The sequence below is a fragment of the Megascapheus bottae genome, chromosome 7 (assembly GCF_031878675.1).
Source record: "Megascapheus bottae isolate mThoBot1 chromosome 7, mThoBot2.hap1, whole genome shotgun sequence".
NCBI lineage: Eukaryota > Metazoa > Chordata > Mammalia > Rodentia > Geomyidae > Megascapheus > Megascapheus bottae.
Window position 1 is genome coordinate 40,622,087 of NC_143515.1, and position 22,448 is coordinate 40,644,534.

Genomic DNA, 22,448 nt, shown 5'->3' on the forward strand with positions numbered 1-22,448 from the left:
GGCTGATATCTAAGGACTGAGCTTCAAAGCCAGCTTGGGCACTAATGACCTTGAGACTCTTTTCTCCAACTAATCAGAAAAGGGGCAGTGGGGCTGTGGCTCCAGGAGTAGGGCAGTAGCCTTGAGCTTAAGAGCTCATGGACAGTGCCCAGGCTCAGGGGCAAGGGCGGTAGCTTTGAGCTGAAGAGCTCAGGGACAGCACCCAAGCCCAGAGTTCAAGCCCCCCATGACCCACAAAAAAAAAAAATAGAGAGAACACATCATGAGCCAGAGAATTCAGGTTTTATCTAAAAGACAAAATGGTTAAAGTAGGAATTAGATGTACAAATGAATGGCCATCTACCAAATTAAAACATCTATATTTGCAGTATAAACCAATTTTTGTGGTTGCCATTATGTAAATTGACAAGATATAAATGTTCATAGGACAATTTTGTACTTTTTGTTATAAATCCTATTATTTAAGTGGTTTTCATCTTTAGAATCTGGCTGCCTGAGATGTTGTTCTTTATATGTCATTATCAATATTCAGATGGCAACTAAAAAGTGTTACACAACTCGAGGCATAGTTTAGAAGAAAAATATCACAGAGGATGAGAAGGGCAGTGTATAAATAAGATAAATGTACCAACCCTGAAGTAATTTTAACTACCTTAAGACATGGTTCTACCCTATACCACTTAGATTTCAAAATAACTCAATTCTCTAGTTGCCTCAACTTGCTCATTTGTGTTAAGGTTAGCCTTTCTGTATGGTAAATAAGCTTTATATTTATAGCAAACTTATCCACTGTGGCATTTATTATCAGAAATTCACTGCAAAACTGGTTAGTTTCTTGCCATTTATTATATCTGAATTTATACCTACTGGACTCTATTTAAAAGTTGTTAAATTTTGAATTGATCTATGGATTTGTGTATTATAATTTTTTATGTTGGGACAGGCAAAAGATACCCATTTATTCAGAATTTAATGTGTGCCTCTAACAACATAGTTGGTGAAATTTTTCAGTGTTTACAAAACAAAGAAATTGTCAACAGAATGCCTGGCAATAGACTAACCAAAAGAAAAAAATTACAACCTATAATTCATGAAGATTGGCTCAAAGCAAACTTCCCCTGCCAACAGAAAATCTGACAATTACTCTGTTGTCTAATTTGGCTCAGCCTAAGTTGACCTTGTTTATTCATCTCAGTCTTTTAATTCTTGTTAACTTGGCATGAAAGGAGAACATATGGCATATGTGTATGAAGTCCATTTCTGCATCTTAAACCAAAATAAATGTAACATACTGGACATTTCCAGTATACTGAGCTCTTAGGGTAGCTTAGACATACCTGGTTGAGTTCATCTCGAGCCCATAAGTGTTTTACCTATGCAAGCCTATAAAAGGGGAAACTTCCGAGAAACATGTTTTACAAACCTTAGTATATGACTAAATCTGACTAATTTTAAACATGTTTCCAAAGAAGATAGACAATGTTAGGCTATGTTCAAATATAAAAATAAAAGTCAGTATCAGCAATTTATCAACCCAAAGATACAGGCTTTATCACACCTAAGGCTGTTTAAGAAAGCTAATCATAGCTGGGAGTTTGTCCTAGCAGTACAGTGCTTGTCCAGCATGCACAAAGACCTGGGTTCAATTGGCTCAGTACCACATACATAGAAAAAGCCAGAAGTGGTGCCGTGGCTCACGTGGTAGAGTACTAACCTTGAAGAAAGCCCAAGGACAGTGTGCAAGCCCTAAATTCAAACTCCAGGACTGGGGTGAGGAGGTAGGAAAGCGTGGGGAAGGAAATCAAGAAAATGTGAGAAATTGGAGGTGAATAGCAAAAAATAAATAAATAAAAATTCTATTTTCTCTCCAGCTTCATCTGATCTATTTCTTAATTTCTACTCCACGGGAGTTGACTGTGAAAAGAGAACTTACTTCCTAGTTTTAATAAATACGATGAGGAGCACTGTGAGAAAATGGGCTTCTTCACACATCCCCAGCTTCCATGGAACTGTAGTTTTCTGTTACTAGAACTAGACAAGAACATAGAAAGTCAGAACCCAAAGTTTATGCATTTTAAAAAATAGTGTTTTGGCTTAAACTGCATCTTTTTCTATTTTTAACAAGCTTTATATACTTTTAAAAACACAAACCTTTAGGAGTAAACTCTGTATAACATATTCTGTGCTAGGCTCAGATCATTCTGTCATCTCTGCCAAATGAAGGGCTAGTTCATCAGTAAGTCACAGATTGTCAGTTATTTAAATATCCAACATATCAGTACAAATATTTTGAAACAACTGAAAATCATGCCAAATTTTTCATTACTAAAATAAAGAAATGTACTGTTGCAAAAATCAAGAAATATATGTGCCATCATAGGTAAGGTAAGAAAACCTATTTGCCTCTTTTGTTCTTTACTGTTTCTTGGCTTTGTTTAATTCTCTCTGCCATATTCTTTGAATCTAGATTTTCATAACTTTCTAAGACAAAAGAAAACCTGGCACTGATGGCTCATACCTATAATTCTAGCTACTCAGAAGAATGCAATCTTGAACCTTGCAGTTTAAGGCTTATCTACACTGAGTTCACTAGACTCCACCTCCAAATAACCAACAAAAAGCAGAGCTGGAAGTGTGACAGTAGGCCCAGCAAGTATGTCCCAGATGTGAGGCCCTAAGTTCAAACCCCAGTATGGGGGGATGAGGAAGAAAAGATTAATCAGTTGAGGTTTCATGGAAGGAACTATGGAAAGGAGAAAACAAACTACAAAACAATGCCATTGACATACAAAAATTATAACTATGTAACAAGTAATTTTGGCTTTGGTATTCATGTACAACTAAAAATAGAACTGGACAAGACACTGAAATATCTTCTGTATATACTACAGATCCTCAGAAAAATCTCACTAGGTTTAAAACATGCCGTAAGCATCTTATACATCTTATATATTAGCTATGGTTTAGGTTAGACCACGGTTTTTATTCCTCTTACCAGAGGTAGCATATCTGGAACATAGTTTCCACATTTCCCCTACTTATTTTTCTTTTGCTCTACATGTTTCATAAGCTAATATGGGAAACTTGTTATGTATCAAACAATACAGACTACCAGGTACTGTGGCTTTCTATTACATCACCATATTAGGCCTATATGTTTTGGTGAAACTTAAGACTGATCACTATAAAGTTTTCCATCATCCTTTTTGAAGCCTAATATTTTGGACTTCATTTTTCTTTTTTTTTGTGTGTGGGTCATGGGGCTTGAACTTGTCCTGGGCATTGTCCCTGAATGCTTCAGCTCAAGACTACCGTCCTACCCTTGAGCCAAACCCCACTTCCCATTTTCTAGAGGTTACTTGGAGATAAGAGTCTCAGGGTCTTTAGTGCCCAGGCTGGCTTTGAACCTTGATCCTAAGACCTCAGCCTCCTGAGAAGCTAGGATTACAGGCATAAGCCACTGCAGCTGGCTAGTAGTTGTAATTTTCTAATTCCTTCCATATTTATCAGCTAGAATTGGATACACAAAAATTCTTTGCCACATGTCAGAGGCTCACACAGGAGGCTGAGATCTGAGGATTATGGTTCAAAGCCAACCTAGGCATGAAAGTCTGTGAGACTCCTATCTCTAATTAACCACCAAAAAACCAGAAGTGGTGCTGTGGCTCAAAGCATAGAGCGCTAGCTTTGAGCTGAAGCATTCAGCGACAGCGCCCAGACCAAGTTCAAGCCCCATGACCCACACACACAAAAAAGAAAATGTATTGACTATCTAATTAGTCTAAAAAGTAAAGGCTTGGTAATTTCACTAAGCTTCAGTTCTCAGAGTAATAAATTGACCTGCCCACTCGTTATTGACGACCAATATTCAAGGAAACAGGTGGAAGGACCATATTGGTTTTCTAAACTATATTTGAAGTGTTTCAGTCCATTGTGGTCTGGATTCTTCTTAGCGGTCAACTTCTTTAAATCAATATAAACACTTTTAAGGAAATTCTTAAAAATTCATTTTAACAGTATTTATCAAAAGTGTGTGTGGGGGGGGGAAAGCCAGTGATTCATGCCCATAATCCTAGCTATTCAAAAGGCTGTGCTCTGAGGATTGCAGTTCAAAACCAGCTTGGGCAAGAAAATCTGTGAGACTCTAGATCTCTAATAAATGACCCCCCAAAAGCCAAAAGTGTAGCTATGGCTCAAGTTGTAGAGTGTTAGCCTTTAACAAAAGGTCAGAGACAAAATCAGGCCCTGAATTCAAACCCCAGGACTGACCAAAAACAAAGAGACAAACAAAAAAACCACGAAAAAAACAGTAGGGGTGGGTATTGGGAGAATCTGGTAACTATAATTTGATTTTTGTACTATATATAGAAATGTCCAGCCCAGGGGCCAGGAGTTTGGCCTAGTGGTGGAGTGCTTGCCTAGCATGCAATTCCTTGGTACCACATACATAGGGAAAAACAAACAAACAAAAAAAATCAAATATGGTGCTGTGGCTCAAGTGGTAGAGCTCTAACCTTGAGAAAGTCCAAGGATAGTGCTCAGGCCCTGAGTTCAGTCTCCAGGACTGGCAAAAAAAAAAAAAAAGAAAAAGAAATGTCCAGCACATTATTATCATAAAACCCTGACAGGCACTGGTGGCTCATAAGTGTAATTGTAGGAGCTTGTCTGAATGAGACACTAACACCTGGCTACACAATGTTTTGAAGTATACATGGACATTCATCAAGATAGAAATTTTTCTAGGTCATAAAGAAAATTAAATGAAGCACCAGTGGCTTACTCCTGTAATCCTAGCTACTCATGAGGCTGAGATCTGAGGACAGCAGTTCAAAGCCAGCCCAGGCAAAAGTCAATGAGACTCTTATCTCCAGTTAACCACCAGAAAACCAGAAGTGGCACTGTGACTCAAGTGGTAGAGCACAAGTCTTGAGCTGAAGAGCTCAAGGCAGTGCCCAGGCCTAGAGTTCAGGTCCCACGCCCAGCCCAAAACAAAAAAATTAAACAACATACACAGTTTGTTCTCTGATCATAACACTGATATAGTAGGAATAAACAACAAAAATGGGAAAAGTATTTCCAAACATTAATAATTTCAAAATCACTTCTAAAGAATACACACACACACACACACACACACACACACACACACACAAACCAGCAGATAGCCAGGCACAGTGGCTCACGCCTAGCTACTGAGAAATCTGAGATCTGAGAATAACATTTCAATGTCAACCCAGGCACTAAAGTCTATGAGACTCTTATCTCCAATTAACCTCCAGAAAACCAGAGTGGTGCTATGGACTAGGGCAGTACCTGTGAGCTGAAGATTCAGCTCAGGAACAACACTCAGGCCCAGAGTTCAAGTCCCACAACTGACAAAAACAAAAAACAGGCGTTCTTGAGGAAATCAATTATAAACTGAAATGTAAACCACATCAAAATGTGTGGGGTTTAGGCTAGGCGTGGTGACTCATGCCTGTAATCCTAGCTACTTAGGATGCTAAGATCTGAGGATTGAAGTTCAAAGCCAGCCCAGTCACGAAAGACCTTGAGACTCTTATCCCTAATTAATCCATAAAAAACAGGAAGTGGGACTGTGGCTCAAAGGGTACTGCAGTAGCCCTGAGCTAAAGAACTCAGGAACAGCACCCTGGCCCAGAGTTCAAGCCCCGTGACCTACCAAAAAAAAAAAGAGTTTGGGATTTGCCTTAAATAGTGGTTGGTGAAAATTTTTATCTATTAAATATACATAAGCAAATAAAAACTGCCTTAACCTACAATAGAAGCTTTTACCATGAGAAACTAGAATACACGGGCAAAATACATTCAAGGCAGAGATAAATGATGAAGAAAAGAGCACACATCAAGACAGAAACAAAGAGAACTAATGAAATCAAAATCTTATTTCAAAAGAACAATGAAATTGATAACTCTAGTGAGACTGACAAAAGAAAGAGGCTGCAAAATGAAAGATAGTTTCATACACAACTTACAAACATTGAATAAATTAATAATACTGGAAAATAGTCTGTGCATATAAATTTAGCAATATAATTGCAGTAGAAATGATTCATTGAAAACCACAGACTAGCAGATTTGCCAGGAATGAAACTGAAAATTTGAATTCTTTCATAATGATTAATGGAATTAAATTTATAGTTTTAGAAAATAGTGAGGCTTGGTAGTATGTTCCTGAAATTCTAACACTTAGAAGAACTAAGAATGCATGGCCAGCCTAGACTATATAGTGAAGCCCTGTCTCAAAACAAATAATGAAACAATCTAATTTTGTAAAAGATAGCTCTAGGTCCAGATGATTTTGCCAATGAATTCCATCAAATATCCTGAGAAAAACATACCACGTACAACCTCTGCCAAAACAATACAGAAACAGACAACTATAGATACCAATACATAGAAACAAAAGTCAATAACAAAGACTAAGAAAGACTTAATCAGTAATTTAAAAAACTTGAAATTCTAATCCAAAAGTCCAAATCAAAAAACTTGAGTGCCAAAATAATGCTACAAGATTCTTTGCAAAACAAAAACTAGAACTAATACACTTAATAGGGAAAAACTGAATGCATTCTTCCTAAAATTAGAATATATTATAGATATCCATGTCCAGGACAATACAAATAGTGTACTGGCAAAAAAAAAAAAGCTTTTTTTAAGTATACAGCTTGGTAAAGAAGAAATCATCCCTATGCAGACAAAATGGTTGATTACGTAGATCGTGTCAAACTACAAAACACTCCTGAGTCAATTTTAAAAGATCAGCACAGACGAGTGCTAGGAGAAAATATTTGCTAAGAGAAAATATCTCCAGTTAACCTCCAGAAAACCAGAGTGGTGCTGTGGAGTAGGGCAGTACCTGTGAGCTGCGCTCAGGAACAACACTCAGGCCCAGAGTTCAAGTCCCACAACTGACCAAAAAAAAAAAACAACAGGCATTCTTAAGGAAATCAATTATAAACTGAAATGTAAACCACATCAAAATGTGTGGGGTTTAGGCTAGGCGTGGTACCTCACACCTATAATCCTAGCTACCAGGAGGCTGAGATCTGAGGATCTCAGTTCAAAGCCAGCCCGTACTAAAGAACATGAGACTCTTATCTCTAATTAAAATGGGAAGTGGGGCTGTGGCTTAAGGCTGTGGCCTTGAAATGAAGAGCTCAGCGACAGCACCCAGGCCCAGAGTTCAAGCCCCATGACCCACCAAAAAAAAAAAAAATGACAAGTTGTTTTAAAATAAAGACAAGGCTGGAAATGTGGCTTAGTAGTAGCATGCTCACCTAGCATGCATGAAGCCTTGCATTCGATCCCTCAGTACTACATAAACAGAAAAGATCAGAAGTGGCATTGTGGCTCAAGTGGTAGAACACTAGTCTTACGCAAAAGAAGCTCAAGGGGAGTAGGAGTTTGGCCTAGTGGTAGAGTGCTTGCCTAGCATGCACGAAGATCCAGGTTCAATTCCTTGGTACCACATATATAATAAAACACAAAGCCAGAAATAATGCTGTGGCTCAAGTGGTAGGGCTCTAGCCTTGAAAAAGCCCCAAGGACAGTGCTCAGGCCCTGAGTTCAAGCCCCAGGACTAGCAAAAAAAAAAAAAAAAGCAGCTAGGGACAGTGCCCAGGCCCTGAGTTCTAAGCCTCGAGACTGACAATTGTAGTTTCTTGTTGATTTGTACAAACAGCTAATAAAGAGATGACATCTTAGCCAGGAACAGTGGCTCATACCTGTAATCCTAGCTACTCAGGAGGCTGAGATATGAGGATCTCAGTTCAAAGCTAGCCCAGGCACTAAAGACCTTGCGACTCTTATCTCCAATTAAAAATCAGGAGAAAAGGGGAAGTAGGGCTGAGGCTCAAGGGGTAGGGGAGTAGCCTTGATCTGAAGAGCTCAGGGACAATGCCCAGACTGAGTTCAAGCCCCATGACCCACAAAAAAGGTGGGGGTTGGGGGGAGAATCACAACTTTTACCATAATGAAAACTCAAAGCAATATGGATAATATTCCATCTCACCCCAGTCAGAATGGCTAGTTTTTAAATGCTGTTTACACATTCCTGGTGGGAGTATAATTTAGTATAGAATTTAGTATAGCTACATGTAAATGAGTATGGAGGTTCCTCAAAAACATATGTACAGAATGACCTTGATTCTGGGCCAGGAGTTTGACCTAGTGGTTAAAGTGCTTGCCTAGCATGCACGAAAACCCGGGTTCGATTCCTTGGTACCACATATATAGAAAAAAGCTGGAAGTGGTGCTGAGGCTCAAGTGGTAGAGCTCTAGCCTTGAGAAAGTCCAAGAACAGTGCTCAGGCCCTGAGCTCAAGCCCATGACTGGCAAAAAAAAAAAAAAAAAGAATGACCTTGATTCTGCTCTGCTACTCTTGGGCATATATTTGAAGGAATACATATCAGCATACAGTAGAATACCTGCACACCTATATTAATAGCACCTCTAGTCTCAATAGCATAATTATAGAATCAACCTAAGTGTCCAACAGTGATGAATAAAACATGAATGAATAAATGCATATACATAGATGATTCCATAGAACATGGGAGGGGAAATTGAATATAATCAAAATATACTGTAAAAATGAATCACTGGCAAAGGATGTAGCTCGATGTTACCCTGCTTGCCTAGCCTGTCTGCATAAGGCAATCTTAAGCAATATAAAATTAATTTTATAAATTAAAATTGTTGAAAATTCCAGGAGACATTTTCTGTTAGAAAATTGGAAATTTAAAACTAATACTTTACTTATACTAAACTTTGGTGTCTGATGTTAAATCTATAACATATCTAACCTTAAACTGTTCTTAATCCTTTTTCTAATTAAAATATTCCAACCCTACAGACAGGTAATTGGCAGAAGAAATGAATATGAGAAAGACATCTGTGCTGAATCTTTGAGGACCTGTAATACAGAAGGTACTAGTATTCAAGGTACAAAGTGTTCAGCGTACAGCATTAAAAATGTTATGGGAATTGTTGGTAAATAAAAAAAACATTTCCAGTCAGTATAGGACCAATTTGTTTGATTAATATAAATGCCAACTCAGGATTATAAATGAGGCTAGATTTTAATGAGCATATGAAAGAATATGCATTTGGAAAGCTTGTTAAATTATTGATTCAGAAGGCCCAGAGTAGTACCTATGGTTTTGTATTTCTAACCAACTCACAGGCTGGAGATTACACTTTGAGTAAGTAGACATTGAGGATCACTGAGAAAAATGGCATGTTTTTCACCCAACTTTGCAGTAAAGAAAAAAATAGAAAACACTATAACAAAAGAAATAATATAAGTAATATACTTCTCAAAAATGGTACCAAAGCCTGGCGCCTGGTGCTCATGCCTTAGCTACTTAGCTACTCAGGAGGCTGAGATCTGAGGATCGTGATTCAAAGTCAGCCCAAGCACAATAGTCCATGAGACTCTTATCTCCAGTTAACCACAGAAAACCACAAGTAGCGATATGGGTCAAGTGGTAGAGTGCTGGTCTTTAGCTGAAGAGCTCAGAGACAGTGCCCAGGCCCAGAGTTCAAGCCTCACACCAGAGGAGTGGTACCAACAAAAAGAAAAGCATGGCAAGGTAATGATAATCACTCCAAGCCAAGATGTCTAGCTAGCCTTATCAAGATGAGTACAATCTCAATATGCAGAATAACATGTAGGAGCAATTAAGGGATAAAAGACAGATAATTATGTCAATGACTGTCTGTGAAGGGACAAAAGTATTTAGTACTTTTCATTAACTTTTCATTAAGTCTCTCTCTCCCCTAAAGATGAGTCCAGCCTGATCTACTCATCCTCTCCCCTTTTCCTCCTTCTAAGGCCAACTCTGGTCAACTGCTACTTTAGTTCATTTTTCTTTTGCATTAGTAAAATGCCTGCAACTAGGTAACTTATAAAGAAAAGAAGTTAATTTATCTTATATTTCTGGAAGATAAAAGTCCCATATCTGGCAGCTTTATCTGGGAAATGTCTCACTCTGTAACAGCCTGTTATCATAGGAACCAATCCAGTCACATGAAGATTGTATGAATCCTTTTCTTATGCCCTGCTACTTCTCAACACTGTTATGATGGGAACAAAATTTTAATATGAATTTCAAACGTTTCAAACCATAGCAACTGTTCTAGAGACTGAAATTCAGATTCTGGAAAAGAACAGAGTTGGGTATGATTATGCACAATTGGAATCTCAGAATTGATGAATATTTTTGAGGTCCAGACTAGGTTAGGCTCCATAATGAGACCTGTCTCAAAATACAAAACAGAAAATGGGGAAGGGAAGGCTTGAATGAATGGGAGAGAAGGGTGTAAGGAGGGAAAGGAGATGAGATGATTTAGAATTGGTGAATAGAATCAAGAAGGCTAGTGAGTCTTAAGATCTGCATTTGGCAAACTGAAAAAAAATTGGACAGCTTTACAAAGCCTATAAAATACTGATGATTCAGTCCTGTGATTTTACAGTATCACATGAGATTGAAACAGCAGTGTGCACAATGACTTCATTAGATCTGATGGCTTAGCCATTGTGAGTTTTGTGAATTTTTGCCAGAAATAGAAACGATATTTTGAACATAAGTTCAAAACCTTAGCAGTGGAAAAAGTTCATTATAATTTTTTAGTTCAGTGTTAAGATTGAAATTTTCATGAATAAGCAGCCATTATCAAACTAAATGGCTTTGGAAATTAGCTTTTACTGCAAATTTGATATTTTTAATGACTTCAAGCTAAAATTACAAGAATAAACAGTGCTTATATATATGTGTATGAAATTTTACTGAAATAAAGCCATTTCAATGTTAATTGAGGTTATCTGAATCATGAGTCATGTCAGAGTGTACTGAAAAGAGTTAAAACAACTAATGAAATCTGTATTCCAATACAAATTCAAAGAAGACATATTTCTAGGGTCAAACTATGATTCCAGCTATGTCTTGAAGGAAAAAAAACTTAACTATCTGAGGCAGGGAACTCAAGTTCAAGTTCCAAAGTTTGAGGCCATCAAAAACATATATAGGAGAACAAAAAGCAAAAAAAACCTTCCAATGAAGAGTGAACAAATGCAGTAGTGGTACTCATTAGACACTACATTTGAAGTGAACTGCACAACTTGTGGATGGAAACAAGAGGGAAAACTGGGAGATGGCGAGGGAAGGGGTAACGTTGTCCAAAAGGAAATGGACTCATTACCTGACTTATGCAACTATTACCCTCTGTATATCATCTTTGTAATAATCAAAACATTAAAGAATTTTTTTTGCCAGTCCTGGGCCATGAACTTAGGGCCTGAGCACTGTCCTTGGACATTCTCAAGGCTAGAGCTTTACCACTTGAGCCACAGCAACACTTCTGACTTTTTTTCTGTGTATGTGGTACCAAGGACTTGAACCCGGGTCCTCGTGCATGCTAGGCAAGCACTCTACCACTAGGCTAAACTCCAGGCCCAAGAATTTTTTAAAAATTAAAAAATAAATAAACCATTCCAGTTTTAGCAGTTAAAACTCCCAAGTCCTGGGAAGTCCCTGTCTGATCAGTCCAGAAGATAAACTGATCTTAATGGTGTTTTCTAGGTGCTAGTGCAAAAGAATTCACATATTTCAAAACCCATGAACTGAATAATTGAAAAGCTTTCACCAAACCTTGAATTAGGAGCAATTCATCTGTAATATAGTGGCAAGCTAAATGTAAATATAAAGAGAAGAACTAAACAGAACTCTATAAAACTGAATAGTACTGAGCTGGGCGCAGTGGCCTCACACCTGTAATCCTAGCTACTCAGGAGGCTGAGATCTGAGAATCACAGTTCAAAGCCAGCCTGAGCACTAAAGTCCATGAGAAAGCTCAGGGACAGTGCCCAGGCCCAGAGTTCAAGTCCCACAACCAACAAAAAAAATCGGATAGTGCATTTTCCCCTGTGTGCATTAATTACTCTACAATTAAAAGGTTAAATCTGAGTTTGGCTTAGTGGTAGAGTGCTTGCCTAGCATGCACAAAAACCTGGGTCTGATTCCTCAGTACCACATACATAGAAAAAAGCTGGAAGTGGTGCTGTGGCTCAAATGGTAGAAGTCTAACCTTGAAAGCACAAGGACAGTGCTTAGGCCCTGAGTTCAAGCCCCAGGACTGGCAAAAAAAAAAAAAAAGATAAATAAGCCAAGCACCAGTGGCTGATACTTAAGTATACTCCTACCTAATGAGGAGGCTGAGATCTGAAAACCAACTTCCAAAGCCAGTTTGGACAGAAAACCCATGAGACTATTAATGTCAGTTAGCCAGCAAAAAAGCCAGAAGACTAGGTATGGCTCATGTAATAGAGCACTAGCCATGAGCATAAAAAGACAAGCAAGAATGAGTAGCCAATATCCAAATACCAGTACTGCCATAAAGAAATTAACAGTTAATACAGACATTTTTAATCAAGCATCCTCACTGCAAAACTAAATTTTTTCTCATATATTTTATTGTAATTAATAGAATAGTTACAGTTATATTCGCCGATAGAAGGTGCATTACTTCATACACATTACTTCTCATGTTTCTGGCCCCATATCCCTTCCCCCACCCTTAACTCTCACGTATCCTGAGCAATTACAGTTTTTCTTCCACAGCACTCTCCTTGGAACCACATACCACCTTTGGTCACCAAGGGTCCACTTTGTTTGCTTGATAAAGCATTTCCATAGATGAAATGTTGTCTGCTCCTCAGAGATAAGCATTAACTGATAAACATTTGCAATTAATTTGATGAGAAAGAATATTAATTTTTATCCTAAATTAATTGCAGTTTAAATCAATTGCAAGTAAATTGCAAATTACATTCAATTGTAATTAAAATTTTCTCAATGGACATTTCAAATTAATGTATTATAAGTATTATTATTAATTTAGATTTCATCAATACAATTTGTGGAATTTTTTTCTTTTTATTTAAAATAAGTACTTAACGAAATTCTATTTTACCTTTTGACCACAAAGCCTTAAATATTTTATCTGGCCTCCAATCTAAATTAATATAACTATAGTAAAGAGATAGAAGCTGACAGTTGACAAGAAACTAAATGAGGGCTGAGAGAAAAGCCTACTTGGTAGAGTGCTCGCCTAGCATGCACGAAGCCCTGGGTTCAATTCCCTGGTACCACATACACAGAAAAAGCCAGAAGTGATGCTATGGCTCAAGTGGCAGAGCGCTAGCCTTGAGCAAAAAGTGTCCAAGGATAGTGCCTAGGCTCTGAGTTCAACCCCAGGACTGCCAAAAAAAAAAGAAGAAGAAAGGATAAAAAAGAAAATAAATGAAGCATTAACACTGCTTTGTCGTAGAAAAGTAAACAAAGCTCTAGGGATATAGCAGTACCTGTGGAGGATGTAAATAGAACTGGTATATATTTGAAAGTTGAAAGTGAGCACATCATTAAACTAGCCTCTTTATATATCTATCTAGAAACCAAACCAGATTTTTACACTTTTGCTATAAAAACTCATTTTCCTAAATGAAAATTTAAGTTACATAAAATTTTCAAGTTAAAGAAAAAATACCAGGATTCAAGGAAGAAGGACAAAAACATAAAGGTTACACTTAGCATTTATTTTTTAAGTTTTAAAGGCTGAACTTAGGGGCTGGGAATGTGGCTTAGTGGTAGAGTGCTTGCCTAACATGCATAAAACCCTGGGTTTAACTCCTAGGTACCATATACACAGAAAAAGCCAGAAGTGGTGCTGTGGCTCAAGTGGTGGCCCAACTGTCCTTGAGAAAGCTCAAGGACAGTGCCCAGGCCCTAAGTTCATGCCTCAGGACTGACAAAAAAAAAAGAAGCTGAATTTATTTGGTTCATAATCAGTATTACAAGGGTAATAATTATATGTGAAACTATACAAAGTACTCTAAGAAGCTTTTATGGTCTTTATAATCTTTTATAAAACATTATTAGGCCGGGAGTTTGGCCTCTGGTTAAAGTGCTTGCCTAGCATGCACGAAGACCCAGGTTCGATTCCTTGGTACCACATACATAGAAAAAAAGCCAGAAGTGGTGCTGAGGCTCAAGTGGTAGAGCTCTAGCCTTGAGAAAGTCCAAGGACAGTGCTCAGGCCCTGAGCTCAAGCCCAGGACTGGAAAAAAAAAAGAAAGAAAAAATATATGATCTCAAATAAATTACCTGTTTAAAAAAAAAAAACCTTATTAAAGCAAGGTAGTTTGGGTTTATCTTTATTTTGTCAGAATTGTCAGAAGAATTCATTGACCACAGAAGACTGGAACCCTTTTCCAGAATGATTGTTAACTTTATGCTAGAGATCATCAAGAAAACAGTAACAATCCTGTTGGTTGTGTTTATAAGTTTGTACACTTAAAAGCAAAACACAACTCATTTTTTTAAGAAATTCACTTGCCCTATATAGATAGCTGATATTAGATTTATGACATGTATCATTGCTCAAAATGTGCTAAACTATATAAACAAAATATTCCAAGCTAAGCAACAACAAAAAGAGAGCAAGTAATGTGGTGTGAATGACAAATAACATGTAAATATATAGAATATAGTCACCAAGGCATTACATGGTGGTCCAAGACCACAAAGAAGGAAAATGAGATGTTGCCAACTAACTTTGGTGAATGTATAATCTACTTAGGAAGGCAGACTAAATAAATAATTGAATAATGTAAGTTAGTATAAGGCCAGTATCACGTGAGTTGTATATATATTCACTAAGTATTGTAAAGAAAAAATATAACTGAAATTTGTATATATATGTATATATCCAATTCAGTGTTTCAGTGATGAAAATAGGTAACTATATAAATTATGACCTAATATCTATTTATAATAAAAAAGTAGATTGTGGCGATAATGGCAGTCTTCTGGCATCAAGTTGAAGTGATGCCTCTTTTTAAAGCATCGTTTTGGTAGAGTCAGGTCAGCAGATATAGGCTCCTGTTACAGAAGATAACTAATCAATTACAGATTTTTCTTCCTCACTGAACCAAAAAAAAAAACAAAACAAATAGACAACTTGTCAACACAGCACACACAGCTGCCCTGTAATCGCAACTGCTCAACCAGAGTAGCACTTAAGTGACACTTTCTTGTCATCTAATAAAACATCACTTTAATAAGGGGGGGGGTGAAACAATATAAGAATAATCTACTTATTTGATTTCAGTACAGATATGAACTATAACATGTACTTTAGAATAATTAGCATTTTCATGCTATTTTAAAGCCTTTATAATGTTCTCTAGCATTCAACATTTTCTGATTGTTTTATTTTTAGTTAAGAAATTGAAAGCATTTGATTAATTTTATTGAGGTCCTTTATTAGCTTTTGAAATCATGACGTTTTGGTCTTCTCTTTTAGGAGAACTGACGCAAGACTGCAGAGGACAGGTAAAATGCTTTCTCCTACTATTATTATTAGACATTAAATTCCAAGAGTTCAAGCGCCATAACCAACAAAAATAGATAGATTCCAAGAATTCAAGAAATGGTGCCTAAAGGTCTATATTAACTAGTCTATATTAACCATACTTAAGACTATTTAGCTTCTTTTCATTCCAAAGATCTAATAATTATAATAGTTAATATAGTTAATATAATAGTTAATAAATATAACAGTCATATCATGCATCATTTAATATAATTTATCTTGCATTTGATTTAAAATGTTTCAGTAAGGGAAAAGTAGGAGGACTAGAAGTGAAGTAAGGGTTACCAATAGTACCAAGTGTAGTTATTGTGGGCTGTATATAATCTTAGCACTTAGGAATTGCAAGGTCATGACCACAGTAGACCATATAGCAAGTTCAAGGCCAGTCTAGGCTATCAAGGAAGACACTGTAATTTAAAAAAGAAATGTCAACCAAGAGTTGAAAATTGATGGATCTGGGTAATAAGTTATAGTAGTTCATTCATGTACATTGTTCTTCCATGAGCATATGCTTGAAATTAATCAAAATAAAAAATCAAAGAAGAGGTTTGTAAAAATGAAATTATCCAATGCCTTTTTATTATACATGTTTTTATAAGACATGCACATAAAGACATCACTACTGACAAATGATCCTGAACCTTAGCTTCCTTGCATATTCTGCCTCTCTGACACCATCTTCTGTGTCTGACATTCATTCTAAGATGAAGTTTAAGTTTGGTGTAAGTTATAGAAATACTCATAATTTTGTGACTAGCCAGTAGTTACATGATTTATTTTGAGACTTGATTTGGGATAATGATTATACAATTATGAATACTATAATTTGGATAAATAATTTTATCTCTTTACTACTCAGTTTCTTTATTTGTAAAACAGATAATTTCAAATATCCACAGAATTTTGTGAGATTGTTATGATCATAAATATGATAGGACTTTGTTAATTACATATAACTATACTAATCATAGTAATTATCAACATTACCTAAACCTACTTTTTTATGGACATGATTTTTTAAAATCTTGATTTGCTCAGAGGAAAAAATACTCCATATTTCACTTGAATATATATGGAATAATTTGCATTTAGTCTGCTAAATCTTTAAAAAAAACTTCACCATAAATTTTACATATTTTAAGTGTCTTAGTTTTTAGAACACTTGTTAAGGAAAATACAGCATCCTGTCAAAACTTTATAGATACATCCACTTAGATACACAAGTATGCATGAGATAGTTAAGAAACTGATTTCCCAACAGTCTTTCCAGAAGGACTTTCATACAAGCAAACCTTAGTAAGATGGAAGTGGGAGGGATATAGTGAAGAGAAATACTAGTTTGTATATTAATGCAATCATATGCTTATTATAATATTACTGGTCATAAGACTATATTCAGAGAATAATATCATATATATATATATGCAATTCTCAGTATGTATATGGACATGATGTTTAGTCCTGTGATTTCTTGTATAGAAATCTGTTAGGTGCAGTTGCTATGTAGATTATGACCAATTGACAGTGCTTATAAAGGATATCTTATTCAGTTTTCATATGCTACATTTTATTTTTTGTGCTGGTTCTGGGACTTGAACTGAAGGCCTGACCACCGTCCCTGAGATTTTTGCTCAAGGCTAGCACTCTACCACTTGTGCCACAGCTCCACTTCAAGCTTTTGGGTGGTTAACTAGAGATAAGAGTTTCGTGGACTTTACTGCTCAGGATAGCTTCAAACAATGATCCTTAGCTCTCAGCCTTCCGAATAGGAATGAGCCACCAGCATCTGGCATACACTACATTTTAAAGAAGAGTTTGTGCATGTGTGTGTACCTTTGTATAATTTTCCTTTAATAGCTGTCTTTTCTGCTGCTATAATGATATACCTGAAACTGTTGGTATATTAGCATTATGTTGGAGGTTGAAAGTCCAAGATCAGGTGACTCTATTGTTTAAGCTTCTAGAATAGGCTTCATTGCAAATATCATCAAAATAACAGAAGTGTGTGTGTTGACATGATGAAATGACAAGATGGGAAGCCAGAGAAAGACTTGGAGTTCAGCTTGTTCTTCTGTAACAATTTCTCCAGGAGGCCATCATGAATTGCTTAGTTGTTTTAGTTTGACCATTTTCTGACAATTTTATAATGGAAATGGCACATTTTTGTTATTTGCTTTACTCATTCAGTATCAACCTTTTGAATACAGTCATGCTGATGGACAGGTATGGTTTTTTTCATTGCCTGTAATATATTGTGAATATCAGCCTACCATGCACTAGATTCTTTTATTCATTACTCTGCAGCTATTACAAAAAGTGCTGCTATTGAGTATTCTTGTGGAATTTCAGGTCACACACAGTGCACTTCTCTAATATTAATAAATTCCCAAAGTACTTGTACCTAATACTTTCCCACTAAGAAACTATAAGAGTTTCCACTGCCCCACATCTTGCTAATTCTTACTAACACTTAGATTTAACAATAATATTTCTATGTTTTTTGCTATTCCTAGCAACTCAGAAATGGTTTCTCATTGAGGTTTTAATTTGTGCTAATGAGATTAGATGTCTTTTCTTATGTTTCTGATATTTATTTCTTCTTCTTTATAATGTCCATTCCTGTCTTGTACTTGTTTTCCTATTGGGTCCTTCATCCTTTTCTTATTGATTTCTAATTCTCTGCATATTCCAAATAAGCTTTTGTTGTTTCACAAAATATACACATGTATGCACACATATGCACACACACAACACTGAAAACGGTTGATGTTAAGAAACCATTAGATGGCATAACAGTCCATAACAGTCTATATGCATGCTGCAGATAAACCCCTGTGCACCATTTTCTTCCTAAAAGCCACATATTCAGAAACATTGAAAGCCAGCAAACCACCTTGTCTCTTCCCAACTTTATAGTTAATAAATTTGATTACATTAAAGATAAGATGGAAGTCCAGGAGTTTGGCCTAGTGGTAGAGTGCTTGCCTAGCATGAACAAAAGCCCTGGGTTCGATTCCTCAGTACCACATACACAGAAAAGGCCAGAAGTGCTGCAGTGGCTCAAATGGTAGAACACTACCCTTGAGAAAACTTAAGGACAGTGCTCAGGCCCTGAGTTCAAGCCCCAGAACTGGCAAAAAATGCCTTACAGATAAGATAGATGACTTTTTCTCTTTATGCAACAAGATATAAAAATCTTGTTTGGAATTCCTCAGTATAATAAAGGCTGTGTATGACAAACCCACAGCTAGTATTATACTTAATGGCAAAAAGCTAAAGCCATTTCTTCTAAAATCAGGAACGAAACAAGGATGCCCACTCTCTCCACTCCTCTTTAACATAGTATTAGAATTCCTAGCCACAGCAATAAGGCAAGAAGTAAGCATAAAGGGATCCAAATAGGGAAAGAGGAAGTAAAACTTTCCCTCTTTGCAAATGACATGATTCTGTATTTAAAGAATCCTATAGACTCCACTCCCAAGCTCCGTGAGCTGATTCGAAACTTTGGAAGAGTAGCAGGGTATAAAATCAACCCTCAAAAATCAACTGCCTTCCTATATGCCAACAGTGAGAGGAATGAGTCAACAATCAAGAAAGCAACTCCTTTTGCAATAGCCTCAAAGAAAATAAAGTATCTAGGAATTATCTTAATTAAGAATGTAAAGGACCTTTCTGATGAAAACTTTAAAACCCTGAAAAAGGAAATTAAAGCAGAACTGAGGAAATGGAAAACCTCCCATGTTCCTGGATTGGAAGAATCAAAATGACAATGACAATCTTGCCAAGGGCTGTCTACAAATTCAATGCAATACCCATCAATATCCCAATGTCATTCTTTAAAGAAATAGAAAAGGCAATCCAAAATTTCATATGGAATAATAAAAGACCCCGTATAGCAAAAACACTTCTTAGCAGAAAGAACAGCGCTGGAGGAATTTCAGTACCAAACTTTAGACTCTTATTACAAAGCTATAATTATCAAAACAGCTTTGTACTGGCACAAGAACAGGCCTGAAGACCAATGGAATAGAACTGAGGACCCAGATATTAAACCACAGACCTATGGCCACCTAATCTTTGACAAGGGAACCAAAAAAATAGAATGGAAGAAAGACAGCCTCTTCAACAAGTTGTGCTGGCAGAACTGGTTAAGCACCTGCAGAAAACTAAAGTTGGATCCTTCTTTGTCACCCTGCACTAGAATTAACTCCAAATGGATCAAAGACCTCGAGGTAAAAGCTGACACACTGAAAACTTTATAAGAAGGAATAGGAGATACACTAGGCCTCCTTGGCACAGGTCGAAACTTTCTTCATAAGGACCAAGAATCACAACAAATCAGAGAAAGGCTGGGTAAGTGGAACTGCATTAAACTGCAGAGCTTTTGTATGGCAAAGGACATAGCTAGTAAATTAATTAGGAAGCCTACTGAATGGGAGAAGATCTTCACCAACCATACAACAGACAAAGGCCTCATATTTAAAATATATCAATAGCTCAAGAAATTGAATCACTCCAAAACTAATCTCTAAAGAAAAAAACCATCCCATTAAACGATAGGCCAAAGACTTAAAGAGAGTCTTCTCTGAAGAAGAAATAAGAATAGCCTATAGACACATGAAGAAATGCTCAACATCTCAGGCCATAAAAGAAATGCAAATCAAAACAACTCTAAGATTCCACCTCACTCCAGTTAAAATGGCCAGGATCAAGAAAACTAATAACAACAGATGCTGGAGGGGATGTGGCTAGGAGGGATCACTACTTCACTGTTGGTGGGAGTGCAAACTCATTCAACCACTATGGAAAGCAGTATGGCAGTTCCTCAAAAGACTAAATATAGAGCTCCCCACTGTGACCCAGCAATTCCACTACTTGACATTTACCCAATTGGCCAGAAACAAGGACATACTAATCCACTAGCACAACAATGTTCATTGCAGCACTATTCACCATAGCAAAGATATGGAACCAACCCAGAGTCCCTCAGTTGATCAATGGATCAACAAGATGTGGTATTTGTACCAGTGGAATTCTATGCTGCTGTCAGAAAGAATGACATCCACCCATTTGTTAGGAAATGGAAAGACTTAGAAAAAATCATATTAAGTGAAGTAAGCCAGACTCAAAGGAACATAGACTCAATGGTTTCCCTCATTTGTCATAATCAGTAGAAACCTTGGGCTCCCATAGCAGAAATTTGCAATAGAGCATAACCTAGATACGTAAGGCCATATAGTATGAAGTTAAATGAAAGGACCTCTAGGATATAGAAACATAAGCCATATAATGAGAGATTGTTGTCCTTATTGTACTAGGTTATCTTTCATCTCTTTTGCTGTCCCTTGGTTATCTCATATTGTTACAGTTTCTCACTTTGTTATCTGATATATTGGATATATTTGTATTTGGTTATTTGAAATTGGATAAGGAAGGGGGAAAACAAGATGAGGGGTGGGGGGAGGGGGAGGGAAATGGGGACCAAGACATGAGAAGGCTATCAATGTATGTGAATTAATGCACCTTCTATCTGGCGAATATAATGTAACCCTTCTATTACAATAAAAATATAGGGAAAAAAATCTTGTTTGAAGATCTCCTACCCTACTCCCAAAGTCATGTATTTTTTTCTGTTGCATTCAGCTTTTTCATGATCCCATTCACAGTAGCCATAGCAAAACAAAACAGTCATTAGTAAATCTAGTGATGTGAGAATTATACCTAAAATAATTGCAAAACACTAAAGATATTGAAGACACTAAAAAGTAGAAAAACTTCTCACCTTAATGAATTTGAGTAATTGGTGTTAAAATGTCTACAGATTCGATGCATTCTCCATAAAAATATCAATGCCATTCTTCAAAGAACCACGTAAAAAAATCCTGAAATTCATATGGAAGCATGAATGACTCTTAAATAGCCAAGGCAATCCTAGCAAAAAGCTGTGAGCATCACAATACTAGATTTGAAAAAAAAACACACACACAAAAGCAGCACTGTATTGGCATAAAAAGAGACATGTAGACCAATGGAACAGAAAACCTAAAATTAAACCTACACATTTTCAGCCACCTGATTCTCATCAAAGGTGCTCAAACCATATATTGGAGAAATGACAGACTCTTCAACAAATGGTGCTGGGAAATCTGGAAGTATAATACAAAAGACAAACTTGAATCCTCTTACCCTGTACAAACCATTCAAAATCCATTGAAGACCCAGAAAAAACTTTAGATATTGGTACCAACCATGACTTCCTGACTTTGAAAACACACGGAAAATTCTAAGAATTCAGACAGAATTGCATAAAATTTAAAAATGTACAGCAACTACTCAACAGATCAGTGTTGGAGAAAATCCTTTGCCAGCCTTTCATCTGACAGGATTAATATCTTATCAAACCATATAAAGAGCTCAAAAACTTAACAGAATTTCAGTTTTTAAAATGGAGAAATGATCTGAGTGAAATTTCTTAAAAGAAAATATAGAAACAGGTAATAAATACATTTAAAATGTTCATTGTCGTTAGCCATTAAAGAAATAGCAATCAAATCTATAATCACACCACCCCAGCTAGAGTGACTATTATCAAAATAACAAAAACAGGGCTGGGAGTTTAGCCTAGTGGTGGAGTGCTTGCCTAGCATGCCCAAAGACCCGTGTTTGATTCCTCGGTACTACATACATAGAAAAAAGCTGGAAGTGGTGCTGAGGCTCAAGTGGTAGAGCTCTGGCCTTGAGAAAGTCCAAGGACAGTGCTCAGGCCCTGAGCTCAAGCCCAAAAAAATAATAATAATAATAATAACAACAAAAACAAATGGTGGCAAAGGAAAAAAATGAAGTCTCATTCACAGATGGCACCAGTGTAAGTTAGTTCAGCTACTATGAGAATAATATGGGGGTTTCTCAAAAAAAAAAAAAAGGAAACATTGAACTACCATATGATTGAGCAATCTCACACATTTCTGGGAAATATGTGAAGAAAATAAATCCTC

The 22,448-nt window shown here is 36.6% G+C and overlaps 1 protein-coding gene across 3 annotated transcripts in view; it reads left to right on the plus strand.

Annotated features, from left to right (window-relative positions):
• The window catches only part of Wdpcp (WD repeat containing planar cell polarity effector), a 246,792-nt gene that overhangs the window by 216,719 nt on the left and 7,625 nt on the right, over positions 1–22,448 (plus strand). For all 3 annotated transcript variants that reach the window (XM_090336831.1, XM_090336830.1, XM_090336832.1), the window contains exons 16-17: positions 8,876–8,949; positions 15,385–15,413. In XM_090336831.1, coding sequence (XP_090192957.1) covers positions 8,876–8,949; positions 15,385–15,413 — 103 coding nt within the window. The remainder of the gene's footprint in view (positions 1–8,875; positions 8,950–15,384; positions 15,414–22,448) is intronic.